The sequence below is a fragment of the Moschus berezovskii genome, chromosome 4 (genome assembly GCF_049115385.1).
Source record: "Moschus berezovskii isolate FMDL1 chromosome 4, NW_MosBer_1.0, whole genome shotgun sequence".
Lineage (NCBI taxonomy): Eukaryota > Metazoa > Chordata > Mammalia > Artiodactyla > Moschidae > Moschus > Moschus berezovskii.
Window position 1 is genome coordinate 90,799,448 of NC_142463.1, and position 26,264 is coordinate 90,825,711.

The 26,264-nt window shown below is 41.9% G+C and overlaps 2 protein-coding genes across 4 annotated transcripts in view; both read left to right on the top strand.

Annotated features, from left to right (window-relative positions):
• Window positions 1-26,264, top strand: part of CHI3L2 (chitinase 3 like 2) — a 271,894-nt gene that overhangs the window by 239,937 nt on the left and 5,693 nt on the right. The gene's annotated exons all lie outside the window — the stretch shown is intronic.
• LOC129541044 (ciliary microtubule-associated protein 3) lies at window positions 16,899-22,331 on the top strand. 3 transcript variants are annotated; one of them, XM_088835571.1, is made up of 6 exons: window positions 16,899-16,917; window positions 17,152-17,298; window positions 17,891-17,982; window positions 18,735-18,865; window positions 20,751-20,868; window positions 22,263-22,331. In XM_088835571.1, the coding sequence occupies exons 1-6, from the start codon at window positions 16,899-16,901 to the stop codon at window positions 22,329-22,331; spliced, it is 576 nt and encodes a 191-aa protein (XP_088691697.1). The 3 variants fall into 3 exon arrangements, with proteins under 3 accessions (XP_088691697.1, XP_055258651.1, XP_088691698.1); XM_055402676.1 differs by having other exon boundaries at window positions 17,152-17,294; window positions 17,884-17,982; XM_088835572.1 differs by lacking the exon at window positions 17,891-17,982 and having other exon boundaries at window positions 17,152-17,294.

Genomic DNA, 26,264 nt, shown 5'->3' on the forward strand with positions numbered 1-26,264 from the left:
AGCTTTGTAATATAGTCTGAAGTCAGAAGGATGATTCCTTCAGTTCCATTCTTCTTTCTCAAAATCGCTTTGGCTATTTGAGGTTTTTTGTATTTCCATACAAATTGTGAAATTATTTGTTCTAGCTCTGTGAAAAATACCATTGGTAGCTTGAAGGGATTTCATTGAATCTGGCTCGATAAAGGACAGAAATGGTATGGACCTAACAGAAGCAGAAGATATTAAGAAGAGGTGGCAGGAATACACAGAAGAACTGTACAAAAAAGAGCTTCATGACGAAGATAATCACGATAGTGTGATCACTCACCTGGAGCCAGACATCTTGGAATGTGAAGTCAAGTGGGCCTTAGAGAGCATCACTACGAACAAAGCTAGTGGAGGTGATGGAATTCCAGTTGAGCTCTTTCAAGTCTTGAAAGATGATGCTGTGAAAGTGCTGCACTCAATATGCCAGCAGATTTGGAAAACTCAGCAGTGGCCACAGGACTGGAAGAGGTCAGTCTTCATTCCAATCCCAAAGAAAGGCAATGCCAATGAATGCTCAAACTACCGCACAATTGCACTCATCTCACACGCTAGTAAAGTCATGCTCAAAATTCTCCAAGCCAGACTTCAGCAGTATATAAACCATGAACTCCCAGATGTTCAAGCAGGTCTTAGAAAAGGCAGAGGCACCAGAGATCAAATTGCCAACATCTGCTGGATCATGGAGAAAGCAAGAGAGTTTCAGAAGAACATCTATTTCTGCTTTATTGACTATGCCAAAGCCTTTGACTGTGTCGATCACAATAAACTGTGGAACGTTCTGAAAGAGATGGGAATCCCAGACCACCTGACCTGCCTCTTGAGAAACCTGTATGCAGGTCAGGAAGCAACAGTTAGAACTGGACATGGAACAACAGACTGGTTCCAAATAGGAAAAGGTGTACGTCAAGGTTGTATATTGTCACCCTGCTTATTTAACTTATATGCAGAGTACATCATGAGGAACTCTGGGCTGGAAGAAGCACAAGCTGGAATCAAGATTGCTGGGAGAAATATCAATAACCTCAGATATGCAGATGACACTACCCTTATGGCAGAAAGTGAAGAGGAACTCAAAAGCCTCTTGATGAAAGTGAAAGAGGAGAGTGAAAAGGTTGGCTTGAAGCTCAACATTCAGAAAACAAAGATCATGGCATCTGGTCCCATCACTTCATGGGAAATAGATGGAAAAACAGTGGAGACAGTGTCAGACTTTATTTTTTTGGGCTCCAAAATCACTGCAGATGCTGATTGCAGCCATGAAATTAAAAGACGCTTGCTCCTTGGAAGGAAAGTTATGACCAACCTTGATAGTATATTAAAAAGCAGAGACATTACTTTGTCAACCAAGGTCCGTCTAGTCAAGGCAATGGTTTTTCCCGTGGTCATGTATGGATGTGAGAGTTGGACTGTGAAGAAAGCTGATCGCCGAAGAATCGATGCTTTTGAACTGTGGTGTTGGAGAAGACTCTTGAGAGTCCCTTATACTGCAAGGAGATCCAACCAGTCCATTCTAAAGGAGATCAATCCTGGATGTTCATTGGAAGGACTGATGCTAAAGCTGAAACTCCAATACTTTGGCCACCTCATGCGGCGAGTTGACTCACTGGAAAAGACTCTGATGCTGGGAAAGGTTGGGGGAGGGAGGAGAAGGGGACGACGGAGAATGAGATGGCTGGATGGCATCACCGACTCTGTGGACATGAGTTTGAGTGTACTCCGGGAGTTGGTGAGGGACAGGGAGGCCTGGCGTGCTGTGATTCATGGGGTTGTGGAGAGTCAGACACGACTGAGAGACTGAACTGAACTGAACTGACTGATAGATTTCTTTGGGTAGTATACACATTTCCACTATATTGATTCTTCTGATCCATGAACATGGTATATTTCTCCATCTATTTGTGTCCTCTTGGATTTCTTTCATCAGTGTTTTATAGTTTTCTATATATAGGTCTTTTGTTTCCTTAGGTAAATATATTCCTAAGTATTTTATTCTTTTCGTTGAAATGGTGAATGGAATAGTTTCCATAATTTCTCTTTCTGTTTTCTCATTGTTAGTGTATAGGAATGCAAGGGATTTCTGTCTGTTGATTTTATATCCTGCAACTTCACTATATTCACTGATTAGCTCTAGTAATTTTCTGGTAGAGTCTTTAGGGTTTTCTGTGTAGAGGATCATGTCGTCTGCAAACAATGAGAGTTTTACTTCTTCTTTTCCAATTTGGATTCCTTTTATGTCTTTTTCTGCTCTGATTGCTGTGGCCAAAACTTCCAAAACTATGTTGAATAGTAGTGGTGAGAGTGGGAACCCTTGTCTTGTTCCTGACTTTAGGGGAAATGCTTTCAATTTTTCACCATTGAGGATAATGTTTGCTGTGGGTTTGACATATATAGCTTTTATTATGTTGAGGTATGTTCCTTCTATGCCTGCTTTCTGGAGTGTTTTTGTCATAAATGGATGTTGAATTTTGTCGAAGGCCTTCTTTGAATCTATTGAGATAATCATATGGTTTTTATCTTTCAATTTGTTAATATGGTGTATCACATTGATTGATTTGCGAATATTGAAGAATCCTTGCATCCCTGGGATAAAGTCCACTTGGTCATGACGTATGATCTTTTTAATATGCTGTTGGATTCTGATTGCTAGAATTTTGTTAAGGATTTTTGCATCTATGTTCGTCAGTGATATTGGCCTGTAGTTTTCTTTTTTTGTGGCATCTTTGTCTGGTTTTGGTATTAGGGTGATGGTGGCCTCATAGAATGAATTTGGAAGTTTACCTTCCTCTGCAATTTTCTGGAAGTTTGACTAGGATAGGTGTTATCTCTTCTCTAAATTTTTGGTAGAATTCAAATGTGAAGCTGTGTGGTCCTGGGCTTTTGTTTGCTGGAAGATTTCTGATTACAGTTTCGATTTCTGTGCTTGTGATGGGTCTGTTAAGATTTTCTATTTCTTCCTGGTTCAGTTTTGGAAAGTTGTACTTTTCTAAGAGTTGTCCATTTCTTCCAAGTTGTCCATTTTATTGGTACATAGTTGATGGTAAGTAGTCTCTTATGATCCTTTATATTTCTGTGTTGCCTGTTGTGATTTTTCCATTTTCATTTCTAATTATATTGATTTGATTCTTCTCCCTCTGTTTCTTGATGAGTCTGGTTAATAGTTTGTCAATTTTATTTACCTTCTCAAAGAACCAGCTTTTGGCTTTGTTGATTTTTGCTACAGTCTCTTTTGTTTCTTTTGCATTTATTTCTGCCCTGATTTTTATGATTTATTTCCTTCTACTAACCCTGGGGTTCTTCATTTCTTCTTTTTCTAGTTGCTTTAGGTGTAAAGTTAGGTTATTTATCTGATTTTTTTTCTTGTTTCTTGAGGTAAGCCTGTATTGCAATGAACCTTCCCCTTAGCACTGCTTTTACTGAATCCCATAGGTTTTGGGTTGTTGTGTTATCATTTTCATTCGTTTCTATGCATATTTTTATTTCTTTTTTTGATTTCTTCTGTGATTTGTTGGTTATTCAGAAGCATGATTTTCAGTCTCTATAAGTTGGAATTTTTAATTATTTTTCTCCTGTAATTGATATCTAATCTTACAGCATTGTGGTCAGAAAAGATGCTTGAAATGATTTCAATATTCTTGAATTTACCAAGGCTAGATTTATGGCCCAGGATGTGATCTATCCTGGAGAATGTTCCATGTGCACTTGAGAAAAAGGTGAAATTCATTGTTATGAGGTGAAATGTCCTATAGATACCAATTAGGTCTAACTGGTCCGTTGTATCATTTAAAGTTTGTGTTTCCTTGTTAATTTTCTGTTTAGTTGATTTATCCATAGGTGTGAGTGGGGTATTAAAATCTACCACTATTATTGTGTTATTGTTAATTTCCCCTTTCATACTTGTTAACATTTGCCTTACATATTGCAGTGCTCTTATGTTGGGTGCATATATAGTTATAATTGTTATATCTTCTTCTTTGCTTGATCCTTTGATCATTATGTAGTGTCTTTACTTGTCTCTTTTCACAACCTTGATTTTAAAGTCTATTTTTTCTGATATGAGTAGTGCTACTCCTGCTTTCTATTGGTCTGTTTGCGTGGAATATCTTTTTCCAGCCTTTCACTTTCAGTCTGTATGTGTCCCTTGTTTCAAGATGGGTCTTTTGTAGACAACATATATAGGAGTCTTGTTTTTGTATCCATTCAGCCAGCCTTTGTCTTTTGGTTGGGGCATTCAACCCATTTGTATTTAAGATAATTATTGATAAGTATGATCCCATTGCCATTTACTTTGTTGTTTGGAGTTCAAGTTTATACTGCCTGTCTTTGTTTCTTGTCTAGAGAAGATCCTTTAGCATTTGTTGGAGAGCTGGTTTGGTGATGCTGAATTCTCTCAGCTTTTGCTTATCTGTAAAGCTTTTGATTTATCCTTCATATTTGAATAGGACTCTTGCTGGGTACAGTAATCTGGGTTGTAGATTTTCCTCTTTCATCACTTTAATTATGTCTTGCCATTCCCTCCTGGCCTGAAGAGTTTCTATTGAAAGATCAGCTGTTATCCTTATGGGAATCTCTGTGTGTGTTATTTGTTGTTTTTCCCTTGCTGCTTTTAATATTTGTTCTTTGTGTTTGATTTTTGTTAATTTGATTAATATGTGTCTTGGGGTGTTTCGCCTTGGGTTTATCCTGTTTGGGACTCTCTGGGTTTCTCGGACTTGGATGACTATTTCCTTCCCCATTTTAGGGAAGTTTTCAACTATTATCTCCTCAAGTATTTTCTCAAGGCTTTCCTTTTTGTCTTCTTCTTCTGGGACTCCTATGATTTGAATGCTGGGGCATTTAACATTGCCCCAGAGGTCTCTGATGTTGTCCTCATTTCCTTTAATTCTTTTTTCTTTTTCCCTCTCTGCTTCATTTATTTCTACCATTCAATCTTCCACCTCACTTATTCTATCTTCTGCGTCCATTATTCTACTGTTGGTTCCTTCTAGAGTATTTTTTATCTCATTTATTACATTATTCATTATTGATTGACTCTTTTTTATTTCTTCTAGGTCCTTGTTAAACATTTCTTCCATCTTCTCAATCCTTGTCACCAGGCTATTTATCTGTAACTCCATTTTGTTTTCAAGATTTTGGATCATTTTTACTATCATTATTCTGAATTCTTTTTCAGGTAGACTCCCTATCTCCTCCTCCTCTTTTGTTTTGTTTGGTGGGCATTTATCGTGTTCCTTTACCTGCTGAGTATTTCTCTGCCTTTTAATCTTGTTTAAATTGCTGTGTTTGGGGTGACCTTTCTGTATTCTGGCAGTTTGTGGTTCCTCTTTATTTTGGAGGTTCCTCACTGTGGGTGGGGTTGGACGGGTGGCTTGTCAAGTTTTCCTGGTTAGGGAAGCTTGCATTGGTGTTCTGGTGGGTGGAGCTGGATTTCCTCTTTCTGGAGTGCAATGAAGTGTCCAGTAGTGAGTTTTGAGATGTCTATGGGTTTGGTGTGACTTTGGGCAATCTGTATATTGAAGCTCAGGGTATGTTCCTGCATTGCTGGAGAATTTGTGTGGTATGTCTTGCTCTGGAACTTGTTGGCTCTTGGGTGTTGCTTGGTTTCAGTGTAGGTATGGAGGCTTTTGGATGAGCTCTCAGCAATTAATGTTTCCTGAAGTCAGGAGTTCTCTGGTGTCCTCAGGTTTTAGACTTATCCTCCTGCCTCTGATTTTCAGTCTTAGTCTTACAGTAGTCTCAAGACTTCTCCATCCATACAGCACTGATGATAAAACATCTAGGTTAATGATGAAAAGATTCTCCACAGTGAGGGACACCCAGAGAGTCTCACAGAGTTACACCAAGAAGAGAAGAGGGAGGAGGGAGATAGAGGTGACCAGGAGAAGAGGGGGAATCAATAGGGGAGAGAGCAGGCTAGCCAGTAATCAAGTCCCTATGTGCTCTCCACTGTGTGGACCTCTCAGAAAGGTTCACAGAGTTACACAGAGAAGAGAAGAGGGAGGAAGGAGACAGAGGTGATCAGGAGGAGAAAAGAGGGAATCAAAAGGAAAGAGACAGATCCAGCCAGTAATCAATTCCTTAAGTGTTCTCCACAGCCTGCAACACACAGAGATTCACAGGGTTGGGCACAGAAGAGAAGGGGGAGGGAGGAGATAGAGGCGACCTGGGGGAGAAAAAGGAAATTCTAAGGGGGAGAGAGTAATCAAGCCAGTAATCACACTCCTAAGTAAAATTGGGTAATGAAAATTGGATTCTTAAAGGTGCAAAATTGATAACAAATACCAAAAAGCAAAGATTAAAAATCTAGAGTAGAGGTTCAGTTTAGTTCAGTTCAGTTCAGTTGCTCAGTCGTGTCTGACTCTTTGCGACCCCATGAATCACAGCACGCCAGGCCTACCTGTCCATCACCAACTCCTGGAGTTCACTCAAACTCATGTCCATCGAGTCAGTGATGCCATCCAGCCATCTCATTCTCTGTCGTCCCCTTCTTCTCCCGCCCCCAATCTTTCCCAGGATCAGAGTCTTCCAGTGAGTCAACTCTTCGCACGAGGTGGTCAAAGTATTGGAGTTTCAGCTTTAGCATCAGTCCTTCCAATGAACACCCAGGATCGATCTCCTCTAGAATGGACTGGTTGGATCTCCCTGAAGTCCAAGGGACTCTTAAGAGTCTTCTCCAACACCACAGTTCAAAAGCATCAATTCTTCGGCAATCAGCTTTCTTCACAATCCAACTCTCACATCCATACATGACCACTGGAAAAACCATAGCCTTACTAGACGGACCTTGTAGACTCTCAAAAATACAATCTTAAAAATACCAAAGTCACAAAAATTATAAAATATATATATGAAGTTTGCTTTAAAAATAGGGTCTTTTTTTGCAAGGTAATAATAGGTTATAAAAATGAAAATTAAAGGAGTAATAGAGAACTTAAAAATTTAAAGAAAAAATTAATTTAAAAAATGATAATAGTCAAAATATATCTAGGGATTTTTCTGGAGCTGTTGTGGGAAGTGTGGGATCAGTTCAGTTTCAGATAGTTCCTTGATCCAGCTTATACTTCTCAAGATCTATAGGCCCCTTCCAATGTAGTGGTGCTAACTACAGGGTGTTAATTTTTGCACCTGTCACTTCCAAAGCAGTTCCCTCTATTTATTTTAGCTTCTTCTGTTTGATAGTCTCTTCAGTGTCTAATTTCCACCCTGACACAAGGGGGCGAAGGTCGTCACTTATTTAGGCTTACTTGTTCAGTCGTACTGTGGGGAGGGAGGAACACTGCAAACAAATATCACTGGCGTGTGTGGGGAGTGCTCACAGTATCTCAGCTGCACTGGGTTTGCCCCCACTCACAGCGTGTGTGCTTGCCCAGTCTACATTTATCAGGCTCTAGGTTGCTGTTCAGGGAACTGTCTGAGGCAGGCCCTGGGTTGTGTTCTCTTCCCAGGTCTAAGCTGCTCAGATTCAGGTTCTCAGGTACTCCACAAAGGCACAGACTAGGTTGGGCCTGCGCTTTGTGCTCTTCCCAGGTACGAGCAGCTTAGGCGACCAGGTGCTTGACAAGCACAGTCTCCCCAGGTGGGGGTGTGTCTTATCACCTCCCCGGTACCAGCCGTTCAGTTTCCTGGGTGGCAGCGGGTGCGCCTGTCTCATGTGTGCCATCTGTCTCTGGCTGCGACACTCCCAGCAGATGTCAACTGTCCAGAATCCCAAGAAGTCTTGGTTAGCAACTGGAAGCCTATTTGCAGTTTGGTAGAGAATGCCATATCTGGGGCCGAGATTGCCCCTTTCCGGTTCTGGCTGCCCACCTCCTTCCTCCCTGCTCCCAGCGAGGGATGGGCCAGTCTGCAGCCAGCTAGCTCTCCTTTGGTATTCGCTCAGTTCTTTGTTCTTTGAGAGGGCCTGGCACTGCCTTAGTGCAGGATAGTTCTCTCTCGCTCTCTTTTTTTTTTTTCTCTCTCTCTCTCTGGCTACCCCACAGTTTGCGTTGCTATCTCACATTAGTTCCCTCAGATTGCCTTCAGGGTATTCAGGCCCAGTCCTTACCCTAAGCAATGCAGCCTGCGCCTCCCTGTTCAGCCCCTGCTTGCTGGTGGCAGATGTGAGTGTCTGGGCTACTTCTCTGCTGGGAGTTGCCATTAGGCACATAATCTGTGGGTTTTACTTATTTATTTATTTTTCCTCCTGGTTATGTTGCCCTCTGGAATTCCAAAACTCCCCACAGACCTGTCGATGAGAGAGTTTTCTGGTGTTTAGAATCTTCTCCTCTTTTAAGACTCCCTTCCTGGGATGGGTCTCTGTCCCTAACTCTTTTGTCTCACTTTTTATCTTTTATATTTTGTCCTACCTCCTTTCAAAGACAATGGGCTGCCTTTCTGGATGCTTGATGTCCTGCCAGCATTCAGAAGTTGTTTCGTGGAACTGGCTCAGCTTTCAAATGTTCTTTTGATGAATTTGTGGGGGAGAAAGTGGCCTCCCCATCCTATTCCTCCGCCTTCTTAGGACTGACCCCCTAAACAACTGTTTCACCTATTGCAAAGTAAGCTCTTTTAGTGAGGATACAAGATTAATTTACTTTTTTAGCCGCAGAACAATTAAGTAGTCTGCCTTGGAATGCATGAGATAAGAAAACACACAGCCAAGAGTACATTCTGGCTTAGAAAGAGGCAATTGGCATTGTTACAGAAGCAGGGGTTGTAACAGGTGTATTTTACATTATTTGTTTTTACCCTCCTATTTCCCTCCTGCTACTTTATCTGTTGATGGATAGCTGCTTAGTTTAAGGTGATTATGAACAAATGAACACTGTCCCACGATGATAGATAGTTGAGGGAACTTCGGGCATCTCCTGTGTTGAGGACATGAAATTTTACCTGCATCTCAGACAAGAGAAGACACTAGAGGCAAATAGGGTGGATCTTAACAGATATTTTCCAACTGTCCCTCTACCTCCCCATCATTCTCCACCTTTCTCTCTGACCCTGGAAGTCTGTTTGGACTACATCAAATAGCTCAGTAGGCTCTTGTTGAAAGAAGGGTAGAGTAAGAAGGAGAATGAGGTCAGGGTGTTTACTCCCCTGATCTCTCCCTATGAAGTCACATCAAGGTGACTATATCCCTCCATCAAGGGACACTGCTCCTCTCAAGGAGGACTGCTCTACCTGACTCTCTTTTCTTCCAGCTTCTAGAAACCTCTCCCTATACCAGCTCCACTGTTATAGCCCTGGCTTCATGGACTAACCCTGTGGTTCCCCTACAATACTAATCTTTGTAGTTAGTCTCTTTGCAAATAAATCCCCCTCAAATTATTACTATTATTAGTAATATTATCCTTAGGATGCTGACTGATGGACTGTATAAACTTGGATCATGTTGCTTAATATTCATGAGCCTGTTTTCCCTTCTATAACATTAATATATTGATAATTATCTTATAGAGTGTTTAGATTATTAAGTATTACTTTAAAGGCTTCAGTTCAGTCAGTTCAGTTCAGTCACTCAGTCATGACCGACTCTCTGCGACCCCATGAATCACAGCATGCCAGACCTCCCTGTCCATCACCAACTCCCAGAGTTCACTCAAACGCATGTCCATAGAGTTGGTAATGCCATCCAGCCATCTCATTCTCTGTCCTCCCCTTCTCCTCCCACCCCCAATCCTTCCCAGCATCAGAGTCTTTTCCAGTGAGTCAACTCATCACATGAGGTGGCCAAAGTATTGGAGTTTCAGCTTTAGCATCAGTCCTTCCAAGAACACCCAGGATCTATCCCCTTTAGAATGGACTGGTTGGATCTCCTTGCAGTCCAAGGGACTCTCAAGAGTCTTCTCCAACACCACAGTTCAAAAGCATCAATTCTTCAGCAATCAGCTTTCTTCACAGTCCAACTCTCACATCCATACATGACCACGGGAAAATCCATAGCCTTGACTAGACGGACCTTGGTTGGCAAAGTAATGTCTCTGCTTTTTAATATGCTATCTAGGTTGGTCATAACTTTCCTTCCAAGGAGCAAGCGTCTTTCAATTTCATGGCTGCAATCAGCATCCACAGTGATTTTGGAGCCCCAAAATATAAAGTCTGACACTGTTTTCACTGTTTCCCCATCTATTTCCCATGAAGTGATGGGACCAGATGCCATGATCTTTGTTTTCTGAGTGTTGAGCTTCAAGCCAACCTTTTCACTCTCCTCTTTCACTTTCATCAAGAGGCTTTTGAGTTCCTCTTCACTTTCTGCCATAAGGGTAGTGTCATCTGCATATCTGAGGTTATTGATATTTCTCCCGGCAATCTTGATTCCAGCTTGTGCTTCTTCCAGCCCAGCGTTCCTCATGATGTACTCTGCATAGAAGTTAAATAAGCAGGGTGACAATATACAACCTTGACGTACTCCTTTTCCTATTTGGAACCAGTCTGTTGTTCCATGTACAGTTTTAACTGTAGATTCCTGACCTTCATATAGGTTTCTCAAGAGGCAGGTCAGGTGGTTTGGTATTCCCATCTCTTTCAGAATTTTCCACAGTTTGTTGTGATCCACACAGTCAAAAGCTTTGGCCTAGTCAATGAAGCAGAAGTAGATGTTTTTCTGGAACTCTGTTGCTTTCTCCATGATCCAGCGGATGTTGGCAATTTGATCTCTGGTGCCTCTGCCTTTTAGTACTCAAAAATATCATGCACTATTAACTACTTGCATTTGTTATGTGCAATAGAAAACTAGAAGCAATTTAACTAAAATAAAAACTTATTAACATTCATTATAAGAAATCCAGAAGAGGTGGCTTAATCAGCATTGCTTAATTCAGGTGTTCAGCAGAATCATCCAGGACTAAAGTTCTTGATATGTTTCTTCTCTGAAGGACATGACCACCTGTGGATGAACAAAATCAAAGTCTTATCAGTAAAGATGCAGAAAGGGAGGAGAATAGATGTTATACAGCCAACTGCACCTACACTATAACTAAGTCCTTCTCTGGTGTTTCAGATGGTAAAGAATCTTCGGGCAATGTGCGAGACCCAGGTTTGATCCCTGGGTTGTTAAGATCCCCTGGAGGAGGAAATGGCAACCCCTTCCAGTATCTTGCCTGGAGAATCCCATGGACAGAGGAGCCTGGTGGGCTACAGTCTATGGTGTTACAGTCCGTGGGGTTGCAAAGAGTCAGACACGACTGAGCAACTAACACTAACTAGCCTCTCTGGCAAAACATCAGAGTGGATGTGTCCCAGAAAGAATATTGGGAGGGTGGGGACTGGAGTTAGCAAAGCAGGGTCAGAACAAGAAAGAAAATACCCCTAATAGAAACCAACAAGGAGGGGTTGTTAGTCCTGATGACAGTGATGAGCTCACAGAAAGTTTTCCCATAACTCTGACAACAGCTTCTACTTCACTTCCAGCCTTATGGAACATGCAGCATTTTCTCCACTGACCAAGACAGTCGTTATCAGGGTAGTGAGAATGCAAACAACAGACAACAACTCTGGCTAAATCTATCCAAACAGACATTCAAAGGAAAGCCTGTAAAGCAATGTGGAATCAGTGGATATGTTGTGGAATAGTCTTAAAACAAAGACAGGAGGCAAGAAAGACTTTAAAGATACTGCCAGAGTGCTGCCATGGGAAGTCTGGTTAGGAAGTTCCACTGATGGTGCTGCTGCTACTGAGCTGTCCTCATCATTGTCAGATACCCAATCTTTGAATCTTTGCAGCTCTGCCTCCAGATTTAAATTCCAGATGGGAGTAGCCAAATTACCAAGCCTAGTGCAGCTGCCTACACCTTAGTGGCTCAGATTAAAGGAAAAAACAAAAACTAGTATCCTTTAAGTTTTCACAGTCTCCCCTCCAAAGTCCAGCACTGAAATCCATTTCAAAAGCACACCCAATACGTCACTAACCTAGAGCCAGATATCCTGGAATGTGAAGTCAAGTGGACCTTAGGAAGCATCACTATGAACAAAGCCAGTGGAGGGGATAGAATTCCAGTTGAGCTATCTCAAATCCTAAAAGATGACGCTGTGAAAGTGCTGCACTCAATATGCCAGCAAATTTGGAAAACTCATCAGTTGCCATTGGACTGGAAAAAGTCCATTTTTATTCCAATCCCAAAGAAAGGCAATGCCAAAGAATGCTCAAACTACTGCAAAACTGCATTCATCTCACATGCTAGTAAAGTAATGCTCAAAATTCTACAAGCCAGGCTTCAACAGTATGTCAACCATGAACTTCCAGATGTTCTAGCTGGATTTAGAAAAGGCAGAAGAACCAGAGATCAAATTGCCAACATCTGCTAGATCATCAAAAAAGCAAGAGAGTTCCAGAAAAACATTTATTTCTGCTTTATTGACTATGTCAAAGCCTTTGACTGTGTGGATCACAATAAACTGGAAAATTCTGAAAGAGATGGGTATACCAGACCACCTGACCTGCCTCTTGAGAAACCTGTATGCAGGTCAGGAAGCAACAGTTAGAACTGGACATGAAACAACAGACTGGTTCCAAATAGGAAAAGGAGTACATCAGGGCTGTATATTGTCACTCTGTTTATTTAACTTTTATGCTGAGTACATCATGAGAAATGCTGGGTTGGATGAAGCACAAGCTGGAATCAAGATTGCTGGGAGAAATACCAATAACCTCAGATATGCAGATGACACCACCCTTATGGCAGAAAGTGAAGAACTAACGAACCTCTTGATGAAAGTGAAACAGGAGAGTGAAAAGTTGGCTTAAAGCTTAACATTCAGAAAATGAAGATCATGGCACCTGGTCCCATCACTTCATGGAAAATATATGGGAAAACAGTGAAAACTGTGGCTGACTTTATTTTGGGGGGGCTCCAAAAATCACTACAGATGGTGACTGCAGTCATGAAATTAAAAGACGCTTACTCCTTGGAAGGAAAGTTATGACCAACCTAGATAGTATATTAAAAAGCAGAGACATTACTTTGCCAACCAAGGTCCATCTAGTCAAGGCTATGGTTTTTCCAGTGGTCATGTATGGATGTGAGTGTTGGACTATAAAGAAAGCTGAGTGCCAAAGAATTGATGCTTTTGAATTGTGGTGTTGGAGAAGACTCTTGAGAGTCCCTTGGACTGCAGGGAGATCCAACTAGTCCATCGTAAAGGAGATCAGTCCTGGGTGTTCATTGGAAGGACAGATGTTGAAGCTGAAACTCCAATACTTTGGCTACCTGATGCAAAGAACTGACTCCTTGGAAAAGACCCTGATGCTGGGAAAGATTGAAGGTGGGAGGAGAAGGGGATGACAGAGGATGAGATGGTTGGATGGCATCACCGAGTCAATGGCCATGAGTTTGGGTAAACCCCGGGAGTTGGTGATGGACAGGGAGGCCTGGCATGCTGGGTTGCAAAGACATGACTGAGTGACTGAACTGAACTGAACCAAACAGGTTACTTGACTGTTTTGAGATCCTCACCATAATTCATAGCACCACCGCCAGCAGCAACTAGCCTCATCTTTTATCCTGCACCCCCACCTCCATTTAACCCTAGCTGCAGTGACCTCCTTCTCTAGGGAGCTCTGAGCTCCTTCCATAGCAGGACTCTGTTCACACTGCCACTTCCATCTGGAATTCTTCCTCAGCCGTAAACATCAGCTACTTCAACCTTTAGGACTCAGTCCAAATGTCCCACTTCATCAGGGAAGATTTACCACTTCTTCATTACTGGCTACGATCTCTCCATTTTCTAACAGTCTTCATTTCTTTTGGCTAGCACTAAAACAATAATTTCATCCTATGTCTTTCTCTCTAGGCTAAGCTGTTGGAGGCTGGGCTGACCACATCTGTCTTGCTCAATACCACACATCACAATGCCCAAAAGCTCCTGACACATCAGAGTGGCTCACTTGTGAATGGCTAGACATTTCCCTGCCTAGTTCCTGAGCCAGTTAGAATTCTCAAAGGATAAGCAAAGTCAGTGCTTCTCAGTTTTTAACAGGCACTAGTCACCAGGAAAGTATAAATTATGATTTAAGAGATCTGAACGTTTTGCCCTTCTCACAAGTTCCAGGTGATGCCAGTGCTGCTGGTCCCACACTTTGAGGAGCAAGGCAACACCTTATAAAATCAAATGACAATCCAGACACATAGGACAAACATAGTATGATTCTACTCATATGAGGTACCTAGAATAGTCATACCCACAAACCTGAAAGTAGAAGGGTGGTTGCCAAGATCTGGGAGGAGAGAGTTATTGTTTAATGATTACAGAGTTCCAATTTGGGATGATGGATGGTGCTGATTGTTGCACAATAATGTGAAAGTACTTAATGCCACCTAATTGCACACTTAAAAATGATTAAAATGGTAAATTGCATATTACATCTTACTATAATTTTTAAAAATAACTACACAAATGAAACCCAAATTGGCCTTGCTATGAGGAATCTACCATGGGCCCAGGGATGGTGCTGGGCAGAGTCTGCGTCTCAGGTTCCAAGGTCAAAGGTAGAATTAATGCTAACTCTGTCAGGCAAGTTGACATTGAATAATGGTCACAGGCCTGTACATCAGGCAGCTTCTGACCTAATCAGAGGGCTTTTGTGAGAGACAAATTGCTTGTTAAAGATCTGGCAGAACCTGAAGCTGATTTAGCTTGTACATGTAAAGCACATTTTCTGATCTAAACAAGTTTCATTTTTTCAGCCGAGATCCCAGATAAAAGTTACTATTGAAGTGAAAATGTTTAGCTTGAAACTGAAGTTCCTAATGCGTATAACATGGTGCCTCCCAAAGTAAAATGCTTTACTAGAATCTGACCCTCAACATTATGGTGATATTGAAATATGACTATATTTACTGAGGGAATGTGCAACAAGTGGCACTGGCTGGGGTCCCACCAGAAAGTTAAAAGGTTGGTGTAAACTCTATCTACTCTTTTTTTGATTTGCTTTTTATTGGAGTATAGTTGCTTTACGATGTTGTGTTAGTTTCTGCCGTACAACGAAGTGATCAGCTATGTGTTGTGTTGTACTAAGTCTCTTCAGCCATGTCTGACTCTGCATGACCCTGTGGACTGTAGCCCGCCAGGCTCCTCTGTGTATCCCCTCCCTCTCGGACTTTTCTTCCACCCCTCCCATGCCACCCATCTAGGTTATCACAGAGCACCAAGCTAGCTAGCTATTTTACACATGGTAGAGTATATATGTCAATCCCAATCTCCCATTAAAAGGAATGAAATTGCATCACTTGTAGATACATGAATGGGCCTAGAGACTGTCACTCTTTTACTGTTAGAATGAAGTAAGTTAGAAAGAGAAAAATAAATATTGTATATTAACACGTATTTGCAGGGCAGAAATAGAGATCAGATGATCTTTCGGATTTTGATGATATATTATATATTGAAGCTATGGAATATCACGTACAAGATAAGGAAATTTTCCACAAGAAGTTGAGGAGGGTATTAAAACTTACACAAGATGACAAAAGATTTTAGGATCATGGATTATGTGTCATATGCCCCTGTAACTTAAGTTAAATTTCTCTCCCCATTGCTGTGCCTGCTTGAGTGTTTCTGGATTGAACGAGTCTTGTAACCATATAATGAAGATGAAAAATTCCATAGATGCCCATTTTTTATGGAGAACACAACAAAATAATGTGTTTTGGGTCCAAGACTGTTCTGCCTATTTTATTTTCCCAAAATTGATCTATATAGATTGCTGATGCTCTAGGGAAACTTTAACTCAAAATTGAGACTAGAGCTTGCTTACCCTTTATCCAAATAAAACCAGTTTCTGCACAAGTGATGTTCAGTGTGACCCAGAGATTAATGCTAAGAAACTCCCTGCAAAGGGTGATTGGATATAAATTCTCTCAGCTTCTTCCACGTTTTTTGGCTCTCCTTAGATGTTCTCAAGCTTCCTCAGAATGCATAGAAGCACTGTGTGTGACTTACTGAAAGAAAGGTTTATGTAAATATAATAATTTGGAACAAGCCTCATACTTGCAAAACTTGCTGACAATGAGTGGCTTGTTCTCATCCAGCGCTCACAATTCAACAGCACCTGTCGGTGTTGTGGAGGAGGTTGAGTGAAACAAGCTTGGTTTACACCAAGACAGCAATTCACTTCTAGGATTCAAGTAGTCTATTGTCACTAAACTAACAAAATTATTTCTGTAAAAGGAAAGTCCACATCTTTAGAGGGTTTAACTAACAAGCTATTTAGCTTTATTCTGGCATTATTGTTGTCCTACTAACAGCCCAGAAAACTAGGTGGGGAAAGCTTCCAGAAAAAGACAGGGGGAGATGGGATGGCTGGTAAAATCCATCATTCTGCTTCCAGTGAGAAAACATTGGAAATTAGGCTCTTAGGAGACAAAGATGAATCTCCAAAACGATCTAAGCAGCACACGGTCCAGTATGGTTAAATCTTTACCATTGTTTGGACACTAATAAATATTTGTTGAATAACTTGAATAAATGTCTTACACAGTCATAAAAAAAAATACGTTGAATAATTCAGTGTCTTTTCAGTGACTGGCTAAGTAGAAAAAAAAACCTCTAAATAACTTTCCTAACAACGTATCTTTCTTATCTCATTCAAGATCCAATCTAGGAACATATGTCACATTAGATTTTCATGCTTCATCAGTATGCCTTAATCTGAAGTAATTCCTCAGCCTTTTTATGACCTTCATTTCTTTGGTACACATACACTTATTTTTTTGTTGTTGTTGTTAGTTCACACCTTCCTGGGCTCCTGGCCCTAGCGGTGCAGGTTCCCACCCAACGTGGCCCAACGTGGCTCTGTAGCAGGTCCCCGTGCCACGCAGGCGCACCAGAGCTGGGGTTGCCTGCCAGCCTGTTCCCTAGGCAACGCGGTTCAAAACGCTTGCCCTAGAGGCACTGGCGCGATGTGCTTCAGCAAAGCAGGTGAGGAGGGCTGAGTCAGAGTAGAGGCAGAAGGGAGATGGGGAGACTGGGAAAGACCAAGGGGAAAAGGAGGGAAATGTAGCTTGCCCGTCTCCTTGGATTGGTCATGGTTTCGTTAAGAGTGCAGTCTGCTCAGGTCTCACCACCTTTCCCCACACCGCCCCTGCCCAAAACCTTCATTTGGACCACAGGGCCTTCCTTCATGTGGAGTTTTTCCTCTTTCTCGCTCTCCAGAGACCCTGGTTAACTACTCCTTTGGAACATGTCAACAGAGGAAGATCTTTCCTCACTTCCATCCCACAAACTTGTTGGGGAACAAGTTTCTCCCTATTAGGGGAGTGCCCCACAGAGGGCCTGGATGTTACATAGCAGAAGAGGTGAGTATTCACCTTCCCTCAGGAGGGTGTCAGTTCCCAGACTATCTAAGGTTACCCAAGTTTCCTGGAAGAAAAGCCCTGTGCAATTTGTGACCTTTTGGGTGCCAGCATGAAAAAGTGCTCTCTGGTCCTCTGTCTGCAACCAGCTGTCAGGGCCAATATCAGAAAGTAAAGGGCCATTACTCGCATTTGCCATCCCCACCAAATGCAAGCCTTGGCCTCATGCCATCCCCAGTAAGTGTTCCTTCATCATTCACACCTACAAAGACCAGTGACTAAATATTTCCTCTTAGTCCAAACCTACTGTGTCTGAGTTGAAACCATATAAAGCTGATTCAGCTCTGTGGGGCTCAGAAAAATGGATTCACTGGATTCAAATGTCATTCACTCTACCTATCCAGACACAATTCTTTGTAGAGAAGCCTGTGTTACGTATGTAATTGTTTGGTCTTGATTCAGAGGAATCAAGAAAGAAAGGGCAACTTGAGCAGAGAAGATTCAGGGATACTCTGAGATCACTCTGTTTTAATAACTGTAATGTTCTCTATGCGTGTTTTGTCTTTGTTTGTTTTCTACATAACACATGAAGAGTAAAGACTTGGCATACAACCTCGCTAAGATCCCAACCAGTATAAAAGGATATGGTTTTGGAGCCAGAACAGCTGTGAGGTTTAAGCCAAAGAACAAGGTTAGAAATGGCTGGACGTGCTTAGATTTCAGTGTGATCCATGTTGCTGTGTGTATTTGTATTGGGGAGCATGGTTGGAGGTTACTTAAAGTATGTCCTGAAATTCAAGATGAAAGTCATCTGGACAAAAACTGCTAAGGAGTCTACATGAGAACTTGGGTGTTAATGTGGGAAATGTGTGTGTGAGTGTCCTGGGAGAGTGGAAATAATTCTCAGAAGAAATGGTACCAAGGCAGGGCTTCAGTCCTGAGACACCTGCTGATAAAATACTGGCAGTTTTGTTTATATGCATCATATAATAATATGTAATATATAGTATAATATCTTATCAGTTAAAAAACCAGTCCTAACTTCTTAACCTTTTTTGTGTGATTGGATTTCAAGTCTTTAGTATAGGTTCCTAAAATCTTGTTGAACATTTTCTTGACACTTAAGCTCAGGGAGAGGGATGCTGGCTCCAAAAGAAAATCTGAGTGGGATGGTGGGATGGTGGGGGTAGTAGCTATAATAGGTTACCTTGGCTCTCTGTCCCCATAGATTTATTTCTACAGCCAAAACATTTGGTACCTTTAGGTAGCTGAACCATACTCTTATCTTGGTTTTCTACCTACTATAGGCCTAATTCTTTAGCTTGAGATAGTTAAACCATAGCTGATACACGAAGAGGGGGAGGATGACTGTTTTTTCTACTTAGAAGTCTTTACATGTATATACATCACCCTCTGACATATTGATCTTTTTCTTGGAAACAGGATGTGACGCCTTACCCAGGCATGTACCAGACAGTCAATCTTCAGGAGCAAACACACAAACCAAATTTTGCTCCATTTAATACCTTGTCACCTCGCTTTCGGACATACTCCAAGGACCCTTGTTATCCTGGGTATGTGCCCCTTCTTCTGGTGCACTTCAACAAAGAGCAATAGGAAAGGAAGTACAAAAAGGGGTTACATCCCAACCATGCCCTCTAAATAAGAAACCACCTGTCTTTAAAGATTCAACCTCTTTTCTTCCAGGTCTCTAGAATTATAAAATTGTAGAGTGTGGTGGCTCATTCAATAAATATTTATAAAAGGCCAAGAAGTTGTGAAGGTTCCAAAGATTTTGCATTAAACCCATCATCATTTCTTGAAGCTTACATTCTAGAGTCCAGAGAGATGAGAAGCAAATAAACAAGAAAATAATCGGTGGTGATAAGGAGTGACCATATAATTTATTAGTCAGCATATGACACTTCTGAGACTTTAAAGGGGGTCTTATTAATAATGATACCAAGACAGTAGCCATGAGCTGGGGCTACCACAGGCACACCAGGAGTATGGTGACCTGGTGGAGTGCTGAAAAATACCAAACGAGATGATATAATAGGGGCGATTCCCTGGTGGCTCAGTGGTAAAGAAATGCAGGAGAAATGGGTTGTATCCCTGATTTGGAAAGATCTGGCATGTCTTGGAGCAACTAAGCCCAGGTACCACAACTACTGAGCCTGTGCTCTAGAGCCTGGAAGCCACAACTAGTGAAGCCGGCACTCCCTAGAGCCGATGTTTCACAGCAAAAGGCACTGCCGCAGTGAGAAGCCCACATACTGCAACTGGAGAGTAGCCCCTGCTCATTGCACCTAGAGAGAAAGCTTGCGAACCAACAAAGACCCAGTACAGCCTAAAATAAATAAATAAATAAAAATAGTAATTTTTTTATAAATATGATATCATATGGAGTGATGGCTGGAATCTACTTTGGCAAGGATTGGTCTTTCTGGGAAATGACACTTCATCTGAAAGCACAATGACAAGACTGAACTGACCCTGTGAAGATCTAGGCCGAGAGCTTCCCAGGCAGAAGGAATTGCAAGTACAAAGACTGTAGTTGGGAAGGAATTTGGTGTGCGGAGAAAAGAAAGAAGGCTAGTGTGGCTACAGTGTAGTGGGCAAGGAGAAAATGAGAACAGAGGAGGAAGAAGGGCTAGAGTCCATAAACCTCATAGACCAAGGGAGGCGGTCTCAGTGCTTTAGGAAGCCATTGAAAATTATAGGGCACTTTTACTGGTGAGAAGTCCAAGGATCAGAGAGGAAATATAACTTTCTTAAGGTTGTAGTAAAGAAGTGGAGATGATGAAGCTTGTTTCCCATGTCCACTCTACATCTTATATCCACAGTTAAGCGTCTACACCAAGAGACAAAATGATATGAACAAAGGCAATACAAAATACCCTGTTGTTGAGAAATTTCACATCATGGGTACTAATTAGCATCACTGTGGCAATCTCTGTTATCATCCACCACTTGTGGGCTCTCTTGGTCTCTCGGTTAAGAAGAGTGAGGTTGCAGAAATAGCTTAAACTAGAGTTGATTTTTACTTTCATTGCATGTCAGGACTAAAATCTTGAACACTAACACCTATTTAGAAACACATTAGCAGGCAAAGGAACCCTATGCTTGCCTGACATTAAAATCTAATCTGTCTGTTGCCTTTTCCAAAAGAGTTAGGACTAGTTCAGGTACACAGGTAGTACTGATGAAGTTTGTGGTCACTACAACCCACTCCAGTATTCTCGCCCGGAGAATCCCATGGACAGAGGAACCTGGTGGGCTACAGTCCTTGGGGTCACTGAGAGTCAGGCACGACTGAAGTGACTAACACTTTCACATCCAACTCTGCGACCCCATGGACTGTAACCTGCCAGGCTCCTCTGTCCGTGGGATTTCTCCAGACTAGAATTGTGGTGGTCACTAACTCTTCAACATAAGGTTTTATATTTTTATTTCTAGCCCTGGCACATATGAACTAGAGAAAAAGGCACCCCAGAAAGTCACCTGGCCAATGAAATTTGGATCTCCAGACTGGGCTCAGGTTCCATGTCTACAGAAAAGAACCCTGAAAACTGAGGTAATATGATTGGACTTCTGTGGAGCCTTTACCTAATACTTCCACATGTATCAGTGATTCTTAACCAGGGGTCTGTGAATAAGCTTCAAGAAATCCTTGATCCCCAGAAGTTACTTGCACAATTTTGTGTAATATATACATATGGGAAATTTTGGAGAGTTACACAATTTCACTAGATTTCTCAAGGTGTATGTAACTGAACAAGTCACAATTTCTTATTTAGTCCTCAAATAATCTTTGTGGTAGTCTGAGATAATTATCCGCTATGATTGAGGAGGAAACAGGACTGTGCTGTGCTGTGCTGTGCTGTGCTGAGTCACTCAATTGCATCCAACTCTTTTGGAGAAGGGAATGGCAACCCACTCCAGTATTCTCACCTGGAGAATCCCATGGACAGAGGAACCTGGCAGGGTACAGACCATGGGGTCACAAAGAGTCAGACACGACTGAAGTGACTAACACTTTCACATCTGACTCTGCAACCCCATGGACTGTAGCCTGCCAGGCTCCTCTGTCTGTGGGAATTCTCTAGACTAGAGTACTAGAGTGGGTTGCCATGCCCTCCTCCAGGGGATCTTCACAACCCAAGGATCGAACCCAGGTCTCCCACATTGCAGGTGGATTCTTGACCAGCTGAGCTACCGGGGAAGTCCAAACTGAGGCTTAGATGGATTAAATGGCTTGTTGAATTTGCTCAGCTAAAATCTAGATCATGTGACTTCTAAGCCAGTGCTCTTCCCATCACATCACTTAGTGTTAGATCATCAAAGTGCAGTGGATCATTCTGGCAAGAACATGGATTTTAGGAACAGACTGCTTGAGTTCAAACACTAATTCCATGTTTGTTTGCTATGTATCCTCTAACTTTTCTAAGCCTCAGTTTGCTTATCTTTAAAATGGATATAAACTAGACTTGATCTGATGAAGTTGTAAATATTGAGATATTATAGCACCAGACCTGTAGCATAATAAATGGACAGCCCGTGTCACTTATAATAATTCCAGAGGTGTCCTTTATCCCCCGGTGAAACTTTGGATTAATTCTGCAGGTGTTTATTAAATGCCAAATGTACTAACATCATTGTGCTAGGGCCTACAGGTGACATTCAAGAATTAAACACATAATCTTTGTTTTCAAGAAATTTACCAGCTATACTTGATGATTTGCCAAGTAGAAAATAATTCCTAGCATGATATATTCCAGAAAAAAATGACAAAGACCAGATGTACAGAGCAATGTTGAGAGATTCACTAGGTTAGGTTACTATGTGTGTGGCTGGGGCTCAGGTAGGCTAAAACAGCTCTAACATATGGGTCCATTTCACACATCCAGGAAGACCAGAGGCAGGGAGTTCTCATGTGAATATTGACTTTGACAGTATTTTTCATTGCAGCTGTCCACAGACAAGGACTTTAGAAAGCATCGGAACCGTTTGGCCTACCTAAGCTTGTACCACAACTGAAAAGCTGTGACTACCTTCACATGCTCCTCCTGACCACAGACTCTCCAGGCCTGAGGACAGAGCTGCTCATGTCCTTCCACATTGCTCTGACCCTCCTGTCTGCCAGCATGGGGCGCAGGGAGGAGCAAAGGGCTCATAATCACTATATGACTGCATAAAGACTCATTGTTCAAAGGGTGTTCTCTCCACGTGCTGGTTTGTTGTGTAAAAATGTAGAAGGGTCAGAGGGGTTCCTAACTGAGTGCTCAGTAGAATGGCTTCACTTTACTGAAATATTATACTTGTGCATCCCCGCCCTCTAGCTATAAGTCCCAGGAATGAGTTTTATGTTTTCTACTGCTAGCCCTGGTGATTGGAGATTGTTGGTCTATACATATCAAGGATTTGGATGGCTTGCTTGACTTTGTATTTGGGCTTGCTAGATATAGAGGATACTTAAGGCAGAGTAAATGTTTTAGGGGCTCTTCCAATTCCTAGACAAGGTGGCAGAGTAGAAAAAACTTCGTGAGCTCACCTCTTCTCACAAGTACACCAAAATCACAACTCACTGCTGAACAACCATTGATTAAAAAAAGACTGGAACTTGCCACAAAATATCCTGCATCCAAAGACATAAAGAAGTAACCACAATGAGACACTAGGAGGGGTGCACTTGTGATATGATCAGATCTCACAAACTGAAGAATAATATGACAGATTCTTCCACAGATGTGAAAGTTCTGAGTTCCATGTCAGCCTCATATTTGACATCGAGAAGAACAGCCTCCAGGGCCTTTGACTTTGAAGGCCAGTGGAGCTTAATGGCAGGAGCTTCACAGAACTGGGGGAAATAGAGACTCACTCTTAAAAGCAACACACAAAATCTCATGCACACCAAGACTCAGGGCAAAACAGTAACTTCATAGAAGCCTGAGCAAGACCTATCTGTTGGGGTTTTGAGGGTCTTCTGGGAAGGTGAGGAGAGTGGTGGCTCATCCTGAGGACAAAGATATTGGTGGTAAAAATATTAGGGGGTGTGGTGGATTCATCTGCTTGAACTCTGACTGGAGGTAGACATCTTGCTTGGGTCATTAGCAGCAAGACCTGGCCCCATCCAACAGACTCTAGGCTCCAGAGCTGGGATGTCTGTTGTTGCCAAACAACAAACTGGGTGGGGATGTAGCCCCATCCATCAGTAGACAGCTTGTCAAAAGTCTTCCTGAGCCCACAGCCACCTTTAAACATGTCCCTTGACGTGGCCCTGACTGCTGGAAGACTAAGACCTCCAGCTCACCACTGGGGAGGCACTGGCCCCTCCAAGGGCCAGACAAACCAGAAAGCCTGACAAACCTCTAGTCTAGCCTCACCCACCAGAGGGCAAGCATCATAAGGCAGAAAACTATAATCCTGCATCCTGAGGAACTGAGTCTGTAAACAGGTCAGAACTTACCCTGAGACCACTGGTCCCTAGTCCTTGGGAAATGAATGGGGAGTGTACTCCTAGGTTACATAAGACATACCCTACAGAGAGCCACTTCTCCAAGGCTGAGAAATATAACTGACAACTAACATTCAACCTACATAAAAATACAAATAGTTTAGACAAAATGAGATGGCAGAGAAATATGCTTCACTTGAAATAAGATAAAACCTCAAAAGAACAACTAAATGAAGTAGGAAGAGCCAGTCTACCTGAGAAAGAGTTCAAAGTAATGATTATAAAAAAGATCCAAGAACTTGGGAAAAGAGTGGATGCAGAGTGAGAAGTAACAGAAGTTTTTTAACAAAGAGAAGATAGAACAGAGTTGAAGAATACAATACCTGAACAGGAGCTCTTCCAAGTGTCCAAGTTCCCTGGTGTGGAGTGGGAATGTCCCAATATGATAGCCTGTCCTAGATTCATGTAAAACTGAGTCAAAAATCCCCCCTTTCCCATTACATCATCTATTTAGTCTGTCAGTCATCATCATACTGAGTTCCTACCATGCAAATCAGGCAGTGTGGCAAGCTCTGGGGTCACAAAAGGGATTAAAATAAACTCATCTACTGACTCCTTGGGCCTGGACTGAAGTACGAGAAGGACTCCCCGGGGAGGTTAGTGGATTGGCTACCCTCCTCTCCCCATTTTAGTGATGTCCTGAAGTCTCACAAGTTACTCTAGGTGTGCCAAGGTCAGACCTCATAGAAGCTGCATTCAAAGTACTTATCTAGATGCTGATGTGTACCCCACCTTGTGAATATTTAAAACTTTCAAACCATAGCTCTTGGTGAAATGGGCTCCTGATAAGCTTAGGATTCAAAGCTAGAATTGTATTTTTTTTACATTGTTTATAACATATCTACAGCTCTTACTATTGTCACAACCAAACCACTCAGTGTTTTTATAAGCATATAAGACTTTTTGATCTTGAATGTACAGCTCTATGGAGGAATGAGGAAGGCAATACTGAACATGTCAGATTATGCCATGTGTTGGAGGAGAAAGGACTTTAACTGGGAGAAAAATAGTAAGAAATGGGAAGGGGATGGAAAAGGCGACGTTGTGAAATATCTACATTAATTTCATTTATGTATCTCAAAAGTGATTTTGTTAATGAACCCAAATCTCTATAAAAACAGGCAGCAAGCAAGTGAAATTTTAATTCTGTACTTAGGAGAGATTGAGAAATGGTAAACATGACCATACGTGCTGAGACCATTCTTCCACAAACACTTGAGTAACAAACATTGCTAGTATTCTGTGTATTTTCAGCATAAATTTTGAGTAAATTCATTCAATTCAGGCTGGTGGAGAAGTCATAATATTTTTCCTCCCCAGGCTAGTCTGTTGAAATCCTTCTCCACCTATTTACATGGATGTAATGAAATTCAGTATAACTTTGGGCTGTGGGAAAGATGGTACCATACACTTCAAAACCCCAAAAGACAATTCAGATAGATGGCTGTATTCCACAGCCATCAACCTGCCTAGGTTATATGCTCAGAGCTATGAGGAGCCAGGGTATAGGATCTCAAGAACATAAGGATAGCAAGATGACTTGGAGAGTGGGAGAATTTTCCCCAGGGCACTTTAGCCTGAATTAGCCATGGTGGTTACCTCATAGTAAGCCCAGAAGCCAGCCTCATGTGTGCAAGGGCCAGATGACCCTGCTCCAGAGACCGGGGCACAGACTGAGGTGTCAGAAGTGCTGAGCTGGAAGGTCCTCCCATAGGTGGGGAACCCCATGATGAGCTTCTCCGAAGGGACGCCGTTGTCTCTCCAGTACTTCATGGCATATTCCTGCAGAAGCAACACAGACATTATTGTTCACCATTGTTTGTCCCACATGGTTAACAAAGTCTAGCTAACTGTCCACCAAAGAGAAAGCCTGTTTTCCCACAACCAAGGCTCCAAATCCCTTCCCCATCTTCCTTCTGCATATTTGAGTCTTCTCTTTCTTCCACAGTTGAAATAACCCATGTCACATCAATCCTTGGTTCCTACATACAGGAGATTATTGTGCCTGTACATGTGTCCCAGCTACCATGGAAGTTATAGGTCATCACGCTTATGAAATCAAAGAGCCTGGAACAAGAGATTTGAGCCATCAAGATCCTGGGGGTTTTTTCTTGTAGACAGTTTAAGAGCAAGAAAAGATAGCAGTGAAAATTCATGATGTCAGGTAGATATCCATATGGGCCCACTAATATGGCTTCCTGAGTGCCTTCCTGTTATCTTCTGTGACTCCCATGGGCCTGGACAGAAAGTCTCCCTTACTTCCTTAAAAGATTAAAGGCAAACCCAAAAAGAAGTCAAGCAAATGTTGCTAGAAGGGTATTGTTTCAGAAACACACATCTCCAGGATCATAGGAATCACAAGTGAGTAGCTTTGTCAATAATAGTTTTCCATATTTCACAACGTTTTCCAAAAGAAACTGCTAATGAGGATTTCTATTATATATATATCAATTTGG